Raw genomic sequence first — 21,493 nt, 5'->3', positions numbered from 1 at the left:
TTACCTCCTCTGAACCAGGTACAATCTGCTACAAAAAAGTAAGTGTGGAGTAAAATATAAATATTAACAGAATGCAATGATGTGCATATCCCATAAACCTGTATTCAGTGGTGAAATAATACTGCACTACTGGACTCCAGAAAGTTTTGGGAGAATTTGTAATTTACTGAGGATTTTTTAAATTCTGTTTACTTTTACTTTACTACATTTTCTAACGCAGTTTCATACTTCTACCCCCATACATGTGTATGCACAGTATCGTTGCACGTTACAACAAATAAATCAAAGTAAATTTGGTGTTATCACTACTGAGATCACCGGTGACTGCAACAGTGTCAAGGAGCTAATCTGTCATCGGACCTAGTCGTGTAATGCGCATGTGCAAACGACGGTCCACACACAACGTCACCATTCTGTGGATGTGAGAGAGAGTTAAATGACTATGCAACCAATGTGCAGACCTGATCAAAATCTTAAGACCCGTTGAAAAATAGCTAGAATTTACCTTTTGCACATTTGGATCTTAATGAGGTTTTAATTAGAGCTACAATATACAAAAGCAAGAAGGGGGAGTGAGACAAAAAGCACTTTGAAAAAGTAATTTGTTGAAAACAAGTAAACTGAAATAGGCTGTTTATCAGCTGATCAAAAGTTTAAGACCATCGCTCAAAAAATTATAAAAAACTCTCCAAACCAGAACAAAAAATTTTCTCATTAGGACTCAGTAATGAGTAGCTCCACCGTTCTTGTTAATCACTTCAAAAATTCATTTGAGCATGCTTGATGCGAGTGTTTCCAGGAGGCTGGTGGGAACACTGCTCCAAGTGGTGAAGATGGCTTCACGAAGGACATCAACTGTCTGGAACTGATGGTCATTTTTATAAACTTCCCTTGTCATCCATCCCCAGATGTTCTCTATGGGATTTAAATCAGGGGAACATGTGGGATGGTCCAAAAGAGTGATGTTATTCTCCCTGAAGAAGTCCTTCGTCAAGCGAGCATTGTGAACTGCAGCGTTGTCCTGTTTTTAAACCCAGCTGTTACCACACAGACGAGGGCCCTCAGTCATGAGGGATGCCCGCTGCAACATCTGCACGTAACCAGCCGCTGTTTGACGACCCTGCACCACCTGAAGCTCCAGTGTTCCACTGAATGAAAAAGCACCCCAGATCATGATGGACCCCCCTCCACTGTGCCGGGTAGAAAACATCTCAGGTGGGATCTCCTTGTCATGCCAGTAACGTTGGAAGCCATCTGGACCGTCAAGGTTCAATTTTTTCTCATCAGAGAATAAAACTTTTTTCCACCTTTCAGTGTCCCATGTTTGATGCTCCCTGGCAAAGTCTAAACGGGCAGTTTTGTGGCGTTGTAGGAGACGAGGTCTTTGAATTCGTTTTTTGTTTTTGAAACCCTTTTCCCGCAGATGCCGTCTGATGGTTATTGCGCTGCAGTCGGCACCAGTAAGGGCCTTAATTTGGGTCGAGGACCGCCCCGTGTCTTGACGGACAGTCAATCGGATCCTCCGGCTCAGCGCAGGTGTAATTTTTTTGGGTCTACCACTTGACTTTTTTGTTCCATAATGCTCAGGATCTGTCAAAAAATTTAGAATGACTGTCTTACTGCGTCCAACCTCAGCAGCAATGGCACGCTGCAAGAGGCCTTGCTTATGCAGCTCGACGATCCGACCACGTTCAAGAAGAGAAAGCTTCTTAGCTTTAGCCATCAGGAGGGCATGACCGTGTGAATGCCCGACAGAAAATGAGAATTTTGAGCAGATTTTGGCTTTTATAGCCTGCGGTCTTAAACTTTTGATCAGCTGATAAACAGCCTATTTCAGTTTACTTGTTTTCAATAAATTACTTTCTCAAAGTGCTTTTTGTCTCACTCCCCCTTCTTGCTTTTGTATATTGTAGCTCTACTTAAAACCTCATTAAGATCCAAATGTGCAAAAGGTAAATTCTAGCTATTTTATAACTGGTCTTAAGATTTTGATCAGGTCTGTATTAGAGAAATAATTCAAAGAGATATTGTTTCCAAACGTGCAGCTGTTTTTTATTGGAATAATATTTACTATGACATAGACTGGAAAAACACTTGGATCCTGTCAAAGAAATTTATTATTACTAATAAGGTACGAGAAGCTACTTTTAAATTGATCCACAGATGTTATCTGGTGAAGACCTATATGATTAAATATAAAAGAAATATTGATACTCTTTGGTTTTCTTGCAGCAACGCAGAGGAAACAATATATCATTTATTTTGGGATTGCACCTACACACATATATTTTGGATTGATTTAAATAATTTTATAAACACAAAAATTGACTCTTCGTGTAAATTGAATTTTCAACACATTTTATTTGGCCTATCACGCATTGATAAAATAACTCCAGAAAAAAGATATATTATCGACCTTTTGATTATTTTTGCCAAATTTCACATTCATTGCTCCAAATTTGCACATCAATGTCCAAGCATTACTGTTTTCAAAGCCCTTTTTTCCAATTACGTAGACAATTTGAGAAACAGTATAAATTCTAAAGCAAATAAAACAAAAAAATATGTCAAATATTTAATCTTATTCATTTTGTATAATCTCTATTTATTCCTCGAGCATTTTTTTTTTATTATTACATATTTTTATTTATTTTTATTTATTTATTGTATTTTATTATTTTTATTTATTTATTTTTTCTTTCCTAATGTTTTTACTTACATGTGTTTCTCTATATAATGTACAAGATTTTGTGAATTATGGAACTTTCTACCCTTGTTGTTGTATACTATTATGTATATTTACTGTTCAATGTTAATTGTTCAAATAATGAAAAAAAAAAAAAAAAAAAAAAAAAAAAAAGTTGAATGACTATGCCTAGAAACAGGTTGGTATTATGTCAATGGTTTAGACCAGGGGTGTCAAACTCATTTTAGTTCAGGGGCCACATCCAGCCTAATATGACATAAAGTGGGCCTGACCAGTAAAATAATATAAATAATAGCATAAGAACTTTTGAGTGAAAAAAGTAAATTCCATAAAATAAAAAATACACTTAAATACACTTAAATATCCTACAATACACGCAAAAATACACTTAATTATGCTAAAAAATCCTACAATACACACAAAAATGCACTTAAATATGCTTAAATATCCTACAATACATGCAAAAATAACTTAATTACGCTCAGAAATCCTACAATACACGCAAAAATACACTTAATTATGCTCAAAAATCCTACAATACATGCAAAAATACACTTAAATATGCTTAAATATCCTACAATACATGCAAAAATAACTTAATTATGCTCAAAACTCTCACAATACATGCAAAAATACACTTAATAATGCTCAAAAATCCTACAATACATGCAAAAATGCACTTAAATATGCTTAAATATCCTACAATACATGAAAAAATACACTTAATTATGCTCAGAAATCCTACAATACACGCAAGAATGCACTTAAATATGTTTAAATATCCTACAATACACGCAAAAATACACTTAAAATTCCGTAATTAAAATGTTTACATCTATGAATTGTAGTTGAACATAACATGAACAAATATGAACAACCTGAAAATTCTTTAGTAAAATAAGTGCAATGTTAACAATATTACGCCTTAGTTTATCATTTATACACGTGAATCACAACTTAGAGATCACAGTGGATCTACAAATACACCAAACATTAAACATACAGGGAGACTATTATTAAAATTCCACATACTTCTCTTAAGACATTTCAGATATTCACATTTTTTTTGTAAAAGAGTAGTCTGTAAATGTGAACATTTTTGTGTAATTTTACATTTTTTACATTAAAAAAAAAGAGACAAATTTGCAGTTTTCATTATTTATAGTTTATTATGATAGTATTTTACTGTTCTGATCCACTTTAGAATTAATTGACCTAAAATTATTTTAACATCCTTGATTGTTAACATTTTCAGTGTAATTTTTGTATTTCACAAATTCATCCCACAGGCCAAATTGAACCCTTTTGCAGGCTGGATTTGTCCCCCGGGCCGCATGTTTGACACCCCTGGTTTAAACTTTGGATTCCTTGTTTATGAAGTGTAATGTAGGCTTCATGTTTTGAGGAGCCACGTAAGCTTAATACTTGTATTTTTATTTTGTATTTTTTTTTTCAAAATTCTGACATTTATAATACCAGCAGTAGTCTACTCTTGTTTAGGTTTTCAAACCTTTTTTTTTTTTTTTTTTTTTTTTTTAAGTGTGTGATCGTTTTCAATATTTTGACTGCTTGTCTTTTACTTTACCATGTTTTAAAATCCTGGATAAACTTCACAATATTCAGAATTCTGACTGCCTTTGGTTGTTATTAACATCTACTTGTACTTTTGCTTTCATTACTTGAGTACACTGAATTGATTTAATCCCTTAATATACTTAAAGTACATACTAGTAAATACTAGATATTTGAAGGCTTTAACTTGAGTAGCATTTCAGTTGGTGACTTGAACTTCTACCAGAGTCATTTTTTGGTAGGTTACCTGTACTTCTACTCTAGTATGACTTTCCAGTGCAACAGAACACTGCCCGTATTTTATACATTACACAACATAGAAAACATATCAAATGTTTAAGCTTGGAAAAGGTACCATTTAAGAAAGGGAAAGCAATTGGCTTGAAAAATAAGCTGAAAAAAGATACAGGACAATGGGTTAGTGATATGACTGGATGTAAACAATGAGCATCTCAGTGACTCTCTGAAGTAAAGAGAGTCATCTGGGGAACGTTGTCTGGTGGTCCCCAGACCTTGTACAAGACAATCCAGGCTCTTTTCATGGGTCGTTCCATGTTGGTGGAATGCTCTACCGAGTACTACGAGAACAGAGGCATCCCTGCCTATCTTCAAGAAGCTCCTGAAGACCCAGCTCTTCCGAGAGCACCTCCTGTCCTAGCACTTTTCAGACATTCCATTTTAAATATTCTAATAAGGTTTTTCCCAGGATTATCACAGATTCTTCCAGGATTATCTCTGGACCTGCTGCGGTGGTCCTGCCTCTCCCCTGCCCTCATCATCACCACTCACTTATCCTCAACTGCCTCCATGTGTCTCCCCCTACTCCCCACTTCACCCCCTCTCCCCCAGTCTCTATCTCTATCGCTCTCTCTTTTTCTCTTTCTTTACCCTCTCTCTTTAACCCCAACTGGTCCAGGCAGACGGCCATCCTCCAGGAGTCTGGGTCTGCTCCAGGTTTCTGCTGTTAAAGGGAAGTTTTTCCTCGCCACTGTCACCAGTCACAAGTGTTTGCTCCTGGAGGATTCTGTTGGGTTTCTGTAAATTGGCTTAGAGTCTGGTTCTGACCAACTTTATATATAAAGTGTCATGAGATAACTTTTTTGTGATCTGGCGTTATATAAAGAAAATTTGATTGATTGAGTGATTTGATTGGTTTTCCCCTGTAAGTCGCTTTGGAAAAAAGCGTCTGCCAAATGCATAAACATAAACATAAAGATGGGCAGAGGTTCACTGCAGAAAAAAAACAACCTGTCTGCAAATTGTGGAACAACTGCAATAAAACCAAGTAAAATGCTATCATGGAAATCACTCATGCATTCAGGAACACTTCCCTAAATCACTGTTTGTGAATGTAGTTTGCTGTGCCAAACACAAATGCAGGTTAAAGCTCCATAGTGCAATGAAGAAACGATATGTGAACATGATCCAGAAACCATCGCCTTCTTTGGGCCAGAGCTCATAAAAAATGGACTGAGGCAAAGTGGAAAACTGTTCTGTGGTCACATTAATTGAAATGAGGAATCATCCAGTGTGTTATCAGCTCTCATTTTAAACCGTGCATCTCTGATGATATGAGGGTGTATTAGAGCTGACAGATGTCTGGAAAGGCCCCAGTGACACTGAAATGTACAGGTTTTAGACCAATGCATGTGCACATCCAGGTCACTTATTTTCAGGGAAGGCTTTGCATATTTTAGAAAGACCCCCACCACCACATCAGCATGGCTTTGTAGTATAAGAGTCCGGGTGCTGAACTGGCCTGTCTGCAATCCAGACTTCTCACCAATTGAAATAATTTGATATTTTCATATTTAAAGTTATAATTTTCTCAGTTTAATTCACAGGTATTGCAAATAGTGTTCTTATACCTAATTACATTCATTCCATCTGTTATTTTTTTAAGTAATTTTTTGTTATCCAAGTGTTTTTAGTCATCTATTTATCATTTATTGAGTCTATACTTGATACAAAAACTACTTATTGCCTCAAGTTCTGATATTTCAATAAACACTGTCAAAAACAGAAAATATACTTTTTATTGACATCAGCTGAATGAAAGATGTGATTTCAACAGAATAAAAGCAATGTACAGATAGTCTCAGAGTAGCAACAGTGACAGTTCTTGAACATGAAGCACAGATGGAACAAGAACAAAATGCTTTTTAACTTTTACACAGAAAAACATAAACTGATGTCATCCATACACACAAAATGGACACAAACGCCTTGAACACTGGCCAAGATTGGTATCGCAGGCACGATGCCTTTATGAAGACAGGATTCACAGAAAATGCAGGTCTACAACAATGTCACTACACAGATTGGAACACATGCATGTACATTCCTCATAAACAGTCGCAAATGTAAAATATGAAAGGATCACACACCTACTTGGACCCAAAAAAAAGATCATTTTATTTTTTATTAGCAGTGATCTCATACTTGAATGGGTAATAAGTCACAGGATGGAATGTTATTCTGAAACTTGTACCCATTAACCTCAGCGACAGTAAATATTGATAAGTATGTTATTAAATTCACGGACCACTGCTATTGAAAAGAAATAAAAGTGACAGATTTCAACCAATGTGGCTCAAAATATGAATGTCATGAGTTCTGTCTTTGAGCAGGGTCAAAAGAAGTCACTTGAGTGAAACTATTTTCAAGTAATTTCAGCTAAAAAACAGATGTCATGGCAAGGCTGAAGCAAAACATGTGACAGAGCAGAGGAAAGGAGGAGTTCTTGTGAAGTTTGAGAAGAAAAGTCACTAAATGAAACCTATTCAAATTGTCTGTTGGAACAGCCTAATAAGGACACCAATTTATACATAGGAACATTAACATTTGACAAGGCAAATGATACAATACTGAAAAAGAAAAAAATGACCTAAACAAAAAGAACAGAACACTAACAGTTTGATATAAATACGGAATTAAAGCTAAAAGGCAACGCTGTTTATCTTATCTAGACAGACTAGTTGTTGCTGGTTTAAGTAATGTTTTAATAATTAAACAGATGAAATTTACTTTTGAATGATATACATGAATTTTTTTGTAAAATGACAGAGAAGGCACAGGTGCTCTTGCATTTTGTATACTGGATATACCTTTTTTGGATTCAACAAGGCAAATGTTAAACTGTAAAGAAATAAATCTCGTTTGGTTTCATCATTCAAAGCTGCCGATGCATTTCAGCTTAGAAAAACATACAGATCTAAACTAATTAAAAACACACAACCTGAGCAAAAAAAAAAAAAAAAAAAAAAATCTCCCTTCTGCCTGAACATACGGAAGTGTATGCAAAGTGTTTGCTGTATTGATATAAAAAGCTGTGTAGCGTAGAACAAACATTCCCTTTTCACAGAGGGGTTTGGGGAAGGGACGTGCAGATCCTGAAATTCTGGCCTGATACCGATGGCTAAAATACCAGTTTAGCCCAAGCTGATTCTGATGTTTTTCAGGGGGTTAGGGTTATATTTGTTTACTATGTTTTTATGGTGTTCTGTTGCTAACTGCTAGCAAGCTAAATTCTAGTTTGCATCACTGAGCTAGACTTAAATTAACTAATAATTTAGTCAGTACACTTACATAGACACATAGTTCAGGACACAACATGGTCCACTTGAAATTCAAGACAAGACAATCTGCAACATACTAAACCCAAATTAGTACAACAGCAATGGAAATGAATGAATAGAGAGCGTGGCTGCAGTCAAGATGCTACATTATCACACAGGAAGTCTTTTGTAAGAGCATATGGTCATCGGCCACTTCCATTGGTAACCGCCGTGTTACATTATTGACTCATTTATCATTTATTGATTTATAGGCCAATGGTAGTCAAAAAGGCATATACCAGCCAACAGATCAGTGCATCCCTAAGTTTGGGAGTTTAAAAAAGAAAGGCTTTTTGTCTCCACTCAGTTCGTTATCCTCATAGGGGCAAAGGGAGACAACATTTTGGACTTTTTGTTCCCAAGTATTATACATATAAAAGAATTATAAACCCTCTAGAGTCTAAGAAATAAAAAGTACTGTGTAAAATAAGATTATGGCACCAGTCACCAGCACTTTGCCAAAGTTTGACCACTGAGTATTTTGTATTAAAGGTAGACGGTGAAGAAGTAGAACAAACAAGTTTAGCCTGTACACACAGTATAGATAGCAGCAAAAAGGGAAATGGAGGTTAAAAGAAAGACAGAGCATTTGACCTACTCTTTAAAATCACACTCAGTGGTTTTATGACTAAGATGACTGAGATATAGCAATACACAAAGAAGATTTATCAGTCCATGCAACATGAACCAAGAAGCATCAACATTTTCACTTGGCAGCTTTTTTGACAGGACATCTGCAACAAATGTGTCATAGCATTCACATATTAACCAAGAAAATATGTGAATTAAGATGCTTAAGAACGAACCTCCTCTCAATTCAGATTACACATTTCCAGCTTTGCCAAGTTCCAAAATGTTGTAGCATGACTAAAGTGGCTGAAAACCAGGGGTCTGGTCCTTTATCCCATCTAGGGTGGAGGTGCTACATAATCGGGATTGTATGCTGGCTGGGCTAAGTAGTCTGGCTGTGGGGGTGGAGCAACAGGCTGCGGCTGGACAGGAGGCTGTAGAGGGTACGACGGCTGCCCAGGGGTGAATGCGGCTTGGCTGTAATGCATCGGGCTGACAGGGTAGGCAGGACCAGCTGGACACAGCAAGAAAACAAGACAGGATTAGGAGAGGTTTGATAATAAGCACATCTTCACTTTTGTCAAACAAAATAACCACTGGGGTATAAGTAAATGCAGATACAGTTGAATACATTGTTCTGCAATACTGCATTGATTTTCCAAACCATTATATCCATTTTTATTTAACAATTTCTTTGCAAAAATACATGGCAGCTGACTGAGCGATATGACAGCTTACCATTTTTCTTCCCATTTGATCGATATATATTTATCACAATTTAAAATTTGATACTGACTTTCTAACATATTAACCAGTGGCAGTTTTTACAGCTCAGCTTCTGGCTTTAGCTATTCTGATACTAATCTGTTTAACACACAAAGAAGCAATACTATAGACGACTGACAGTTACTACAGTGAGTCATGTGACACTTGATGATAAAGAGTGTAAACCCACTGGCTTCTTGGTATGTTGGTGGTGGTCCTGGTTTGTACGGCTGTCCCTGGTAGGGCATCGTGGGCATAGGCTGGGCTCCGTAACCAGGCTGGACAGGTACAGGCTGGTAGGCTGGGTACTGCGCCCCCTGGTAGGACTGAGGCACTGCAGTTGGCTGCTGGGGGTAGTGTTGAGGAGTGCTGGTGACCACTGTGGTGTGGGTGGTGGTAGCTATCACAGCTGTAAGCAAACAACACAGAAACACAAGAGACATTAAAATCAATAAAGCGGAGATGCATATTTTAATGGACAGAACTGTCCCTGCCAATACTTGAGGCATTTGTATTGTTGAAAATCCTAATCTAAAATCTATTTAGAGCACTTTGCACATACTCACAAAGCTAGAGTTACAATAACTACAGTTTTCCCAAGGTGCACTGCTCACAGCAGAACTGACAAATTTGCAACTTCATGTCATAGAAACAGAAAGAATCTCAAGAGCTTTACTCCACATTAGAGCTTTAGTGTTGACTGATTAATTAATCATGTCCACTAGCATTAATAATCCTGGTTTCTCTTACATGACAGCATGGTGGTCAACGAGAGTGAAAAGTGAAACAGGCTGATATATCAAATATTAGATGTATATGTATATAAGAATTTCAGTCTTTTAAAATAACATGACTCTTGCTATTACTTAATTATTTTATAAATAGGAAGCACGGCCCGGGTTTGAACATTTGTAAGATGCTCAGTTAATATAACAGCTGAGAGTCAAGTATTTGGTCTGAGAGTTTCTTTGGAAACAATGCTTACATGACAACATCATACCTCACTGCATATTTCAAACTGCCCAAACTATAACTACATTAGGATGAATTCTGGAAGCCAACATCACACCTTTTGGAACAGATTAATGATGCGAACCATACTTTGAAATCTACCGTGGACTACCACAGGAGACAGCTGGAGGTTTTGGAACAGTTGTCACAGGCCCCAGACTTAAACATCATTGAAATCCTGAAGGTAGTATTTCATTGAGAACTAGAGATGTATAGTTAGGAAGAATGGCAGAATAATCACAAAAACAAGAACTGAAAGACTTTCAGCTGGTACGAAAAACATTTGGATGTTGTGATGTTTGCTGTGGGGGGGGTCCCCTTACTGGGTACTAAGTGTGTAGGATGCCCAGACTTTTGCACATGCCCCAATTGCATATTTATTCTTTTTTGTTTATTTTAGGTTTTTGTTCAGTTTTTGAAATAAAAGGTTACCTATGCATTTATGACACTGGTAATATTGTTCTTTTTCATGGCCACAGTTTCAGATAAAAAGAGGAAGTACAGATGTGGGAGGAACTGTGCACCAGTTAAAAAAAATGACCACACTAAACTAAACTAAAATTAGCCTTGACTAACAGCTGCTGTTTTGTGGTCCTTGCCATCTGTTTGATAAACAGGAGTTAAAAACAGTTCACAGACCTAATTTTCACATCTCATAAATGACATCTGAGGCGTACAGTCCACTAACATCAGCATACAACTGGCCCCCCGCAAAAAAAAAACACTGAAGTAGTCACCATCTTAAATGTTATTTCCTTTTTACCGCATGACCAAAATAACCCGTTACACAAAGGGAAGTTTTGATTTGACTCAGACAGGTCATTTGGTCAACATATGTGACTATGCTTAACTGTAGAACATCACCTCTGCATTTAGCAACTGAAAAAAAAAAGAAAAAAAAAAAAAAAAACAGTACTGGACCCTACTACTAGGAAAACAAAGTCAAAATGACTACAAGAAATAATTCTTTCTCCATTACTATTCTCATTTTCATTTAGGAAATGGAGTTTTAAAGTGTTAACCTGGCACTGTCATTTAAACAAAAGATAAAAGAAAAAAAAAGAAAAAAAAAAAAAAAAGAAGAAGCACCTAAGGCATGGGTGGATGTTTGTGTGTCAGTCAGTCATTTCCCAACCATGTTTTTTTTTCCTTAACAGAGTGGGAGGCAACATGACCATTTCCTGTAAATGACGTGTGATGGTCTCTGGTTTTCCCAACTGTTGGTTGTGGAAGCAGTGAGTCATATGAGGTGGAGCTCTGACATTCCTGGCCGTGATCCCAACATGCAACAGTCTCGATCAGGGGAATCCACATTCTTGTACTGTTTTAACCTACTGTTCTGTGCCAGAGTTTAGCTGCTGCACAGCAAACCTTAACCTAGGTAATCTGAGCATCCGAGAGGCATTAAACATTATGTGGTAACAACACAAATAACCACAAAACTGCTCTGCTTGTGCTTGTCTGGGTACATACTTCCTGTGATGAGTTTGTGTAAGTGTTTGCACACTGCATCAGAGCGCATGTTAATAAACTGCCCTATTTAGATTTCTTTCTTCTGTTTAAACTTTAGCTATTCCGATATGCTACCTCACTCAACAGTGTTGATGGATATTTGTAGTAATGAATGAAGTTTGTATCAAGAGCTACTTAAGTAAATTTTCCTTATGTATAGTTTTAGAAATATGACTGAAATAAAGCCAGAGTAATGAAATTATGGTGAACACCGGTTTGTTTCAAAATATAGGAGAACTGTTTGCAAGCATGACACTGAGCTTAGTTCCTAAATCTACAGTATTTCAGTGGTGTTACTTAATGATGGGGGACTTTGGCACACAAAAACGTATAATTTTGATTGTGACGTCCTGTCTCAACAAACGTAAAAGTCTGGTCTAAATGTACCACAAACTGCTTAAACATGGGAGTGGTCACAGCAGCGGCAGAAGGATTGTCAGAGTCAGGATGCTGAATGTAATTTTGTGGCAGGGACACTGTGGGGAAAAGGACCTTATGTGATCTATGCTGGAGAGAGCAAGGAGAGAGAACAGTGCTGGGGGCTTTTTATGATTAGCTAACCCAAAAAAGTAGAGTAAATCCAAATGTATATAGAAAAATATAGCTGGATTAACAGTCGTATTTATTTCAGATTTATTTACATTCAGGATAAATGTACTGACGTATTTAAAACGGTAGTAAAAATTAGGTGTTTGTTCTAGTCTTCGAAGATCAAATATCAGTTAAGAGAAAATGAGAATGAGTGAGAAACACTGCTCACCACAAAATACCACAAAAAAAAAAAGAGATGTGAAACCTTGCAAATCTGAGAACTAAGAAAAATGTCAAACAAGGAACGTCACAGCTTGGATCTCTCATAAATGTTACAATTACTTTGTGAAACACTGGTAATTTGTGCACCCCAAATCAGCTTGTGCTCAAATGCCTGCGTTACTGTTACTGTGTCCAAGCAATTGCAGTAATGAAAGTCATGTGGTGGGTGGGCCATTCCATCTCAAATGAGTCTCCTGATGATGTTTTATGAAAACTTGACAGACAAATACTCCAACACACTAGAAACCAAAAGAATACTTATTCATTTAACCTAAAGTTAACCTACGGTCCTTTACTTAGGTTTTTAAGATATTAACACAATTATGTTAGAAAAGCACCTCTCATTAGAATACGTTTATACAAGATTGAAAATTACAACTATTTACTCCACAGAATGTACAGAAATAAAAGTCACTACATAAAATATTACATTTTTTTGATGATCTGGCCTGAAAACAGCAACAAATCATCAAAAAAGTCTTCCGACACAGTATTTACAAGTAACAACATTTAACAATTCAGGTTATCTGGAACTACTCATTCTAATTCAATACATAAGGCCACATCTAGAGCTACAGTAAATATCAGGGCAGGTGTACTCAGAGCCAAAGAACTAATTTCCACATACGCATCTAAAAATATAATGGGCGACAATGGACTGAATTATTTATAGCAAGTGTCTACTTACGTTGTGGTTTGCGACACATCTTGTACAAACAGCAGCAGGGACACACACAGCAGCAGATGACGATGAGTATAAAGACAATGAAGCCAGTTATACCAAACACCAAGGGCACCGTGGATGAATATGTGTATCTTTCATCACTGAAAAAGAAACAAAATATGTACACAAAACAATCTTATCAAAAATATTAATAACAATAGTAACAATCATCATCATCACAGATCAGTGGGAGCAAACAATGAAGTACAATGATGACATTGGTGATTATTTAAAAATATAAAATTAACTCTTCATTTATATATATATATATATATATATATATAGTGACTTTCATCTCTATCTGTATAAATATCAGGCTTGTTTTTCTAGCTGTAACTGACAAATACATCTCCCATACTGGTGGTCTTGAACAGGAAGATGTGACTTCTTGTGCTTGGGCTGCAAAATCATTGCACTAGAGGCTGCAAATGCACACCTCTATTGTGATTACACATGCACAGAACAAGACTGAGAAGGAATTGACAAAAGGTTTTGAGACCAAATTTTTTAGTTTAGTTTTTACTGTAGTACACTTTATCATGAATTACAAAATCAAGTAGCTTACCACTCTTCCTGTTTATCCTCACTGAGGCGAAAGAAACTGTCCTGACAACAGTATCTATTAAAGCAAGAACCACAGCAAAATCCAAGGTAGCATCGCTGAGATGGGTGGTAGGTGTTGGTCAAATCGGTGTAGGCCTCACACTTGCCCCCTGCTACACAAGAAACAGAAAGCAGAGGGGTAAGTTACCATTACGATGACTGCAGATAAAGCTGTAGAGATTAAGCTTTATTTTGTACGTGCAGAGATTTAATAAATCAAAAACAGAATATACAACTACTTCACAGCCTTCAATAATAATTTGAGTAGAAGTGTCATCAACAGATGTTGCAGGGTATTTCCTGAAGAATTATGAGGAGGCATCATTTGTCAAATTTTTGTGACATGCAGCTCTTGACTCGGTTATAACATTATGCTGAAGTGATGGCACAGGATTTTTTTTAACCTTTGTTGGTCTAAAAAGGAGGCTTTAAATATTCTTATTATCTGCCAATGGGTTTATCACATTGCTCAGGTTTTCTTCAAGATCTCCAATAATTTGTTCTGTTGGTTTAAGACATAGAAAAAATTAGATGAGTGAAACAGTAATTAGAGTAATTTTGTCTGGAATATATTAATATGTCCTGCTTTTGCTGGCTTGATGAAGTGTTTGATCAAACAGCAATGAACCTAGTTAATCATACAGTAATAGGATAATTGTAATTTTTCCTCAACTTTTGTATAAATATTAGAATTCTTTAAAAAAACAAAAAAACTAAGCTGAGGACAATGTGAACCTGACAGGATGGAGCCACCTCCACCTCACTTAAAAGGGGTTAGCCTATGTGTAGTATTTCTACTTCAAAATATTTGAAAAAAAAAAAAAAGTGTCAGTAGAGTGTTGGCAGAGATGCCAGTGTATTAGAGGGTGAGTGAAAACTAACTAGGCATTAGAAACTGCTTATATAATTTTTAGTATCACTGAAGTCATGACAAAAACATTTTTTAAACAGACAACACTAATGAGATTTCTTATTTTCTTATTGCCTTATTTCTTATTTTCAATGATATCGCAGATGACGTCTTTCAGTAGGTTGTTCATTCCATCCCCCTGGTTGTTTGAGGAAACTGGTTGACACCTGTGCTTACATTGAAATATGAAGATTTACTTTCATTTTCCAATTAAATAAAGAACATGTATCATTTGTTTCAATAAATTTGTAAAAGGAATATGGACTTTATAACCAATTTTTACTGCCTAGTTACTTTTCACCCACCCTGTAGATTGTAGAGAAACATATTAGTGAATATATTTACCCTGATGAACCACAAGAATTATGTGAGTACTAGAGGGACTAGCGACTCACTCTATTGGTCTCCCATGGTGACAAAAACTAACACCACAGGGCCTTTGATCAATGTGTCAGAAAGTGATAAGAAGGGATGAGAACTGCTAAACAACACTATTCAGATTTAAAGAAAGTGAAAGTGACAAAAACTAGAGGCATTGTTGTTTTCACCACCACAGGTCTAACTTTAAAGACTAGAGTTTGAGGCTGGAATCAGTGTTTCTTTTGCACAGGTGATTTTTTGGTAATGAGGCTTATAAAGATAGAAAATTATAGTGTGACATCATCTTTGCTAAATTCACCATTTGTTGATCCATGGTTCAGGCTAAACTGTGTCAGTTCTGACTTTGGATGATTCCAAACATAACTTTAGTGCAGCTATTGACAACACAGACTAAACAGAAAACAGCGTTTTGATGTCTAAAAACACAACAAAGCAAACAGAGCAATAATGTAAACTATCAGCTGTCGCAGCACATGAAAATTATAAGACACAGTGCTATTTTGACTGTCAAAATAGGCCGCTACGAGTTTAAGTTTAGAGAAGAAAACTTGATGACACTGTTATAAACAATGAGCTTCACACTTTATTCGGTGGACACATACTGTTGATTCATTGGTGATTTTGTAATCACATGCGTGTTCTGTCATGTGACTTCCCTAACCACTGAGTCTGGGATATCAATACTATATTATCTACAAGTCTTTTGAGAATAATTCTAAGTAGCTAGTTGTTGGTAGGTTGGAAAAAGACTTTAAAAAGGTTCAATTTAATTTGATCTTTTGTATTATATTGTACAACTGTCTTTCAAGAGGTGACAACCAACTGTGTAGTAACTCGGTATGTCAATTTGTGGTAATAAATACATATATGTAATGTCAACTTGTATTCTAATTACTGAAACAATGACATTCTAATTAATTTAACTATACAATGAATAACAATTGACTCAGTGGAGTTTTGGACAATAGAAACCATCCTTGGAATGACCATGACTAGCTTACTGTTGTGTTCCCTGCAGTGTTGATCGGTATGGAGCTTATTTGCTTTGTCAATGTTGACCTTTACATAAAAAAGAAGGACCATTTACTTCCAACTAGCTAGCTGAAATAAACACCAGAAAGTCAAAAGAAAAAAAAGTTTGACTAACATATTTTAACTTTAACACACAACCACCCAGCCCTTGGATACAAAGCTAGCGTCAGTGACATCGCCCCGTCAGCGTGTCTGAGTCCGGCTTCTGCTAAAAACACGTCGACCTGAGCCACAGTGAGCCTTCAGCATTACAAAAAAACATCGAGAATAATGTGAGAGTAAAAGGAGACAGTACAGAGTGATTAGAGAGGATTCTTACCAGATACACCCGGGGCTAGGAACACAAACACAGCACACACGACAACAGTGCACAGGGCAGACGCCATGGCTTCTTCCACTGTGAAAGCAGGGAGCTAACTAATGCACACTGTGCTGCTCCTCCTCCTGCTGCTGCTCCTCCTCTGTCACAGATGGAAAGGAGGAGGGTCTGACAGAGATCATCTATTCACAGAGGAGTTTACGCCCCCTTGTTGAACTATCTTGATTTGTGCCTACCATATTCTCTCCCTAATGATCCTGAGCATTAACGGCTATTGGGTTATCTTAGTGGAGATTCCGGTTGTCTGTCTATATCTGCCCTACTCTGAGAAAAAATGCATTACAATCAGTGGCGTTTGAATTATACTATTTACACCTATGCTGTTTTAAGTTCAAAACATACATTTACAAGTCATGAGAGTTTGTTGTAAAATTGTTGAATTGTTGAAGCTGTGAAAATTCATAAATAGAAAAAGTATAAAACAAACGTGGCTAGCGTGGATGACGTCATCAGACGGCGTCTCTTCACGCTCTGTTCAGAGTAGTGATGGGACTTTTAGTTCTTTGAAGGGAGCCGTTCAATCAGGAGCCGTTCACTGAAAAGAACAGTTCAAAGAGTTTGGCTCTTTTATGTTTTTTGCATTCTTTTGAAACACCAATGTTTTAATGACTAAATAGGCTACATGTGATGATTGACATAACATTTTAAAGGTGTTTAATTGGCGCGGCAGTAAATATTATCTTACCGTAAAAAAGAATAGTTAGTTCAAATGTGTGGGCTAAATCCATGACATGAGAGGTGACATTAGGCAAATGCTGGAATTTGACCAAAAACATCACGGTACATTATGTGGACCAGTGGCAATTTCTCATAGACTGCAAGGGAAGCCTGGCTTCCCCTAAAATTACGAAAATTAAATGGTTAAATATGTTCGGTTGTGTTGACATTTCATTGACAACAAATGTGTTAGAACACGTTCTTCTCACAGATGAGTTCGTTCAGAATCAGCTTTATCACAAATCAACGGACGCGATGTTGTTCACTTCTCCTCCATTCCCGTTGCGCTGTTTTCTCATTCGATCTCTGCTCAGTGCATTTGTTCGTGGACGCCGGGCGTCTATGGGCTTCAGTGGGACTGAGTGGAACAGTTTTTTTCATTGCCTCAAAACTGGACGGTAATTGGATAAATGCCACAATGTTGTCCCGCACCCGGACGCCGGGCGTCTCTGGGGGTGAATGGAGCTGTGGGCGGAGCTCGGCCGGGCTGGACGCCAGAATCCCACGTGCTGATTGGAGGATCAGTCGAAAGGCTGAACCCCGTTTGATTGACAGCTAGTTTGAGCTCTACTCCTTCACTGACACAGTTCAGTTTAATACTGTCACGCATTCTACTGTGAAATGGAGAGAGAAACTACTACGAAATTACTCGTTCATTTCTTGCACTGTAAATAAAACACACTCATTGGACTTCCTTGTTTCAATTTAACATAATTTCAGCGTTTTCTTGTTTCAGTTCCATAATTTAATCATTTCTTGTTTGAGTTTAATATCGTTTTATAGATAGTTAAAGCAATTAAACTGTCGGCTAGGTCGGAGTGAAAGGAGCATCTCTAGTTTAAAAAGGCTGAAGGCCATTGAGAGGACTCTGGTCCAGTCCCTGGAAAAGACGCCTACTTGGTACGATAAGGTCACTGACCATTTTCTTAAAAAGGAACGGAGGGCCGAATTTATGTTTAAATAACTTGACAATTTTTTTTATGTAAGCCGACAATGAGCTTCCCCTGTCTGAAAGATGAGCAGCTGCCACTGATGTGGACTAGTCTGTAGCCTAAAAATGAAGAAGAAAATAAAACATTTTCTTATGAAATAACATTTTTCTTTGGCTCATTACTCACAGGTGGTCACTCACCCACTCTCAAACTTTTCTCCGGTTTCGACCCCTCTTCCAGCTCTGCCTCCTCCAGTATGCTCACCTCATGATTCAAACTGTTGTTTTTTTTGCTAACTTCTTACCATGAGACATGCACAAGCACTCTTTTTTTTCTGCGCCAACATTCTCCTCCTGCCCAATGCCTCCCCAGTGATGTTAAATTGACAGGCAATCAGACACTCCCTCCTTAAAAAAAATTTTTAAAAAAATGAACAGCTCTTTACAAAGACTTAGTTCCCATTGTTCATTTCAAAGAGCCGTACAAAAGACTTGATTCGTTCATGAATGTCACATCACTAGTTCAGAGCTGTAGATGGCTCTGCAGCTTCAACATGACCAAACCTGTAGGTATTTTCACTCATGTTAATACCTATACATCCTGCTCGTGAACATAGATCAGAATTTTTTCTTATTTATTTATTTTTTTTAGCTTTTAAACGTGTATTTATTTATTTTTCATATTGTTTTCACTTTTTTTTCAAACTTTTTTTTCCAATTGAAAATATATTGGTATACCGAATAAAGAAATTTTGAACAAACTTCAAGATGTCAAAAGGAAAAAGCATCTAAACAAATAAATTAAAATAGCGCAAAGACTTAGAAACACAAAGAAGAATAGACAAATAATAATAATAATAATAATAAAAACTAAAAATACACAGATATAAGAAAAATAAATACATCAGAGAGTAAGTTCAGTCCATTTTAAAGAATTCCTTATGAATTGCCAGACTATTAGTATTTTTTTTGTTAAAGACAAATCCCAATGATTTAATATGTTTTTCAAATTCAATTTGAAAATCACATAGATGAGAAATATTCTAAGTTTGGTTTGGTATTATTAACATGTATAACACAGGACATGCAGTCCATTGAGCTCTTAATCACAAAACTAGACGTCTCTTTGCCATTTTTGCACAAAGTACAATTTTCTCTCTAAATATATATTTAATTTGACAAACACCATACACGTGGATCAAAAATGTGTTTCTTGCCATTGACTGCTGTTTTCTGAAATTAGCTTCCATGGGGCACATTGGAAGGGTCAACACTTTAGCTATCTATACGGCTATATGAGCCCTATCACACTTCCTTTCATTGTGTTCTATGTGCATCCTTGATGAAACACATAGCTGTATTTTGATGAATTACTGTAATGTATGACATATGCAACACAGTAGCATCTAAGTTATTACAATATGAATGAATATATAAAATATGATAATGAAATATGATAAAATATTTTAACCTCTTCTCATGAAATGATTGTAATGTGATTTATACTTGATAGATAAAGTGTATCAGGGACTCGTGCACCTGGTCATGAGTGATTACATTGTATACAGGGTGGGGAAGCAAAATTTACAATGAACATTTAGTTGTTTTTTCTCAGCAGGCACTACATCAATTGTTTTGAAACCAAACGTATATTGATGTCATAATCATACCTAACACTATTATCCATACCTTTTCAGAAACTTTTGCCCATATGAGTAATCAGGAAAGCAAACGTCAAAGAGTGTGTGATTTGCTGAATGCACTCGTCACACCAAAGGAGATTTCAAAAATAGTTGGAGTGTCCATAAAGACTGTTTATAATGTAAAGAAGAGAATGACTATGAGCAAAACTATTACGAGGAAGTCTGGAAGTGGAGGAAGCAACAAAAAACGTACCAAAGCTTTTATTAAAGCTCTCAAATCCAAAATCCTTAAGGATCCAACCAAATCCATGAGAAAAATGGCAATTGAACTTGAGGTAGACAACAAGACCTTTAGAAATGCAGTAAAATATGATTTGAAGTTAAAATCTTACACAAGAACACCAAAACACTTGTTGACCATAAGTGTTTTGGTTTGATTTTGGATTTGAGAGCTTTAATAAAAGCTTTGGTACGTTTTTTGTTGCTTCCTCCACTTCCAGACTTTCTTGTAATAGTTTTGCTCATAGTCATTCTCTTCTTTCCATTATAAACAGTCTTTATGGACACTCCAACTATTTTTGAAATCTCCTTTGGTGTGACGAGTGCATTCAGCAAATCACACACTCTTTGACGTTTGCTTTCCTGATTACTCATATGGGCAAAAGTTTCTGAAAAGGTATGGATAATAGTGTTAGGTATGATTATGACATCAATATACATTTGGTTTCAAAACAACTGACGTAGTGCCTGCTGAGAAAAAACAACTAAATGTTCTTTGTAAATTTTGCTTCCCCACCCTGTATAAATAGGAATAAAAAGGAGGAATGTGTCTGAAAACAAAAATATTCCAACTTTATGGGCAACAGTGTATGTGTAATATGTATTCCAAATATTTCTATTCTATTCTATTCTATTCTATTCTATTCTATTCTATTCTATTCTATTCTATTCTATTCCCTCTCAATCATAAATTATACATTTTGCATATTTACCCAAAGGATTATTTTTTCTAAGAACATACTTTTTTTTTTACACAGTAGTTGTCTCCTGGAAGCTATAGCTCATTTTTGGAAGGAGTAAACTATCTGTATCACAGTGATTGAAGGGAAAGACTTTATTTTCTTGCTTACACCACTTGAAAAATCTGACACTGAGAACATTTCAGTTAAAATTAGATTTTGGAACAGAACTCCTTTTCATTACCTTAAACAGATAATGGAGGAATGCAGGAGGGTCCACATCAAGGCTTTTAGGGATTTATTTGTACATGTCACAGCTACTGTTGAATAGTACATACTGTACTATATTTGAACATTTCTTTTGTATTTTTTCTTACAACTTCATAACCTACTACTACACCACTATTTCTAAGTGGCAAATATTGCACTACCCCACTACATTTGTTGGACATACACTTTATTAGGTACATCTGTTAATCTACACACGAATGCAAAAATCAAATAGCCTAATCACATGGTAATAACTGAATGCATGTGAGAATATAGACATGATCAAGATGATCTGTTGAAGCTCAAAAAGATCGTTAGAATGGGAAGGGAGGTGAGTTTGAATGTGGCATGATTGTTGCCAGATGAGTGCGTCTGAG

At 36.4% G+C, this 21,493-nt stretch overlaps 1 protein-coding gene across 1 annotated transcript; it reads right to left on the bottom strand.

The window, feature by feature from the left end:
- Positions 1-6,292: 6,292 nt before the first annotated feature.
- LOC115420060 (protein shisa-5-like) lies at positions 6,293-16,671 on the bottom strand. The gene is made up of 5 exons (XM_030135222.1): positions 16,537-16,671; positions 13,857-14,007; positions 13,256-13,392; positions 9,422-9,640; positions 6,293-8,980 (listed from the first exon to the last, which is right to left on the bottom strand). Exons 1-5 carry the CDS (start codon positions 16,601-16,603, stop codon positions 8,805-8,807), a joined length of 750 nt encoding a protein of 249 aa, XP_029991082.1. The 5' UTR covers positions 16,604-16,671; the 3' UTR covers positions 6,293-8,804.
- Positions 16,672-21,493: the final 4,822 nt, after the last annotated feature.

Source organism: Sphaeramia orbicularis, chromosome 5 (assembly GCF_902148855.1).
Source record: "Sphaeramia orbicularis chromosome 5, fSphaOr1.1, whole genome shotgun sequence".
NCBI classification, from domain to species: domain Eukaryota; kingdom Metazoa; phylum Chordata; class Actinopteri; order Kurtiformes; family Apogonidae; genus Sphaeramia; species Sphaeramia orbicularis.
The sequence above is the reverse complement of the archived record's forward strand: the minus strand, read 5'-3'. Positions and strand labels throughout refer to the sequence as shown.

Excerpts from the sequence above, each read along its gene's own strand:
- LOC115420060 (XM_030135222.1), bottom strand. The coding sequence starts at position 16,603 with ATGGCGTCTGCCCTGTGCACTGTTGTCGTGTGTGCTGTGTTTGTGTTC. Across the intron at positions 14,008-16,536 it reads CCTAGCCCCGGGTGTATCTG|CAGGGGGCAAGTGTGAGGCC; the intron begins GTAAGAATCCTC and ends TTTCTTGTGTAG. Across the intron at positions 9,641-13,255 it reads GATGTGTCGCAAACCACAAC|CTGTGATAGCTACCACCACC; the intron begins GTAAGTAGACAC and ends GTTTGCTTACAG.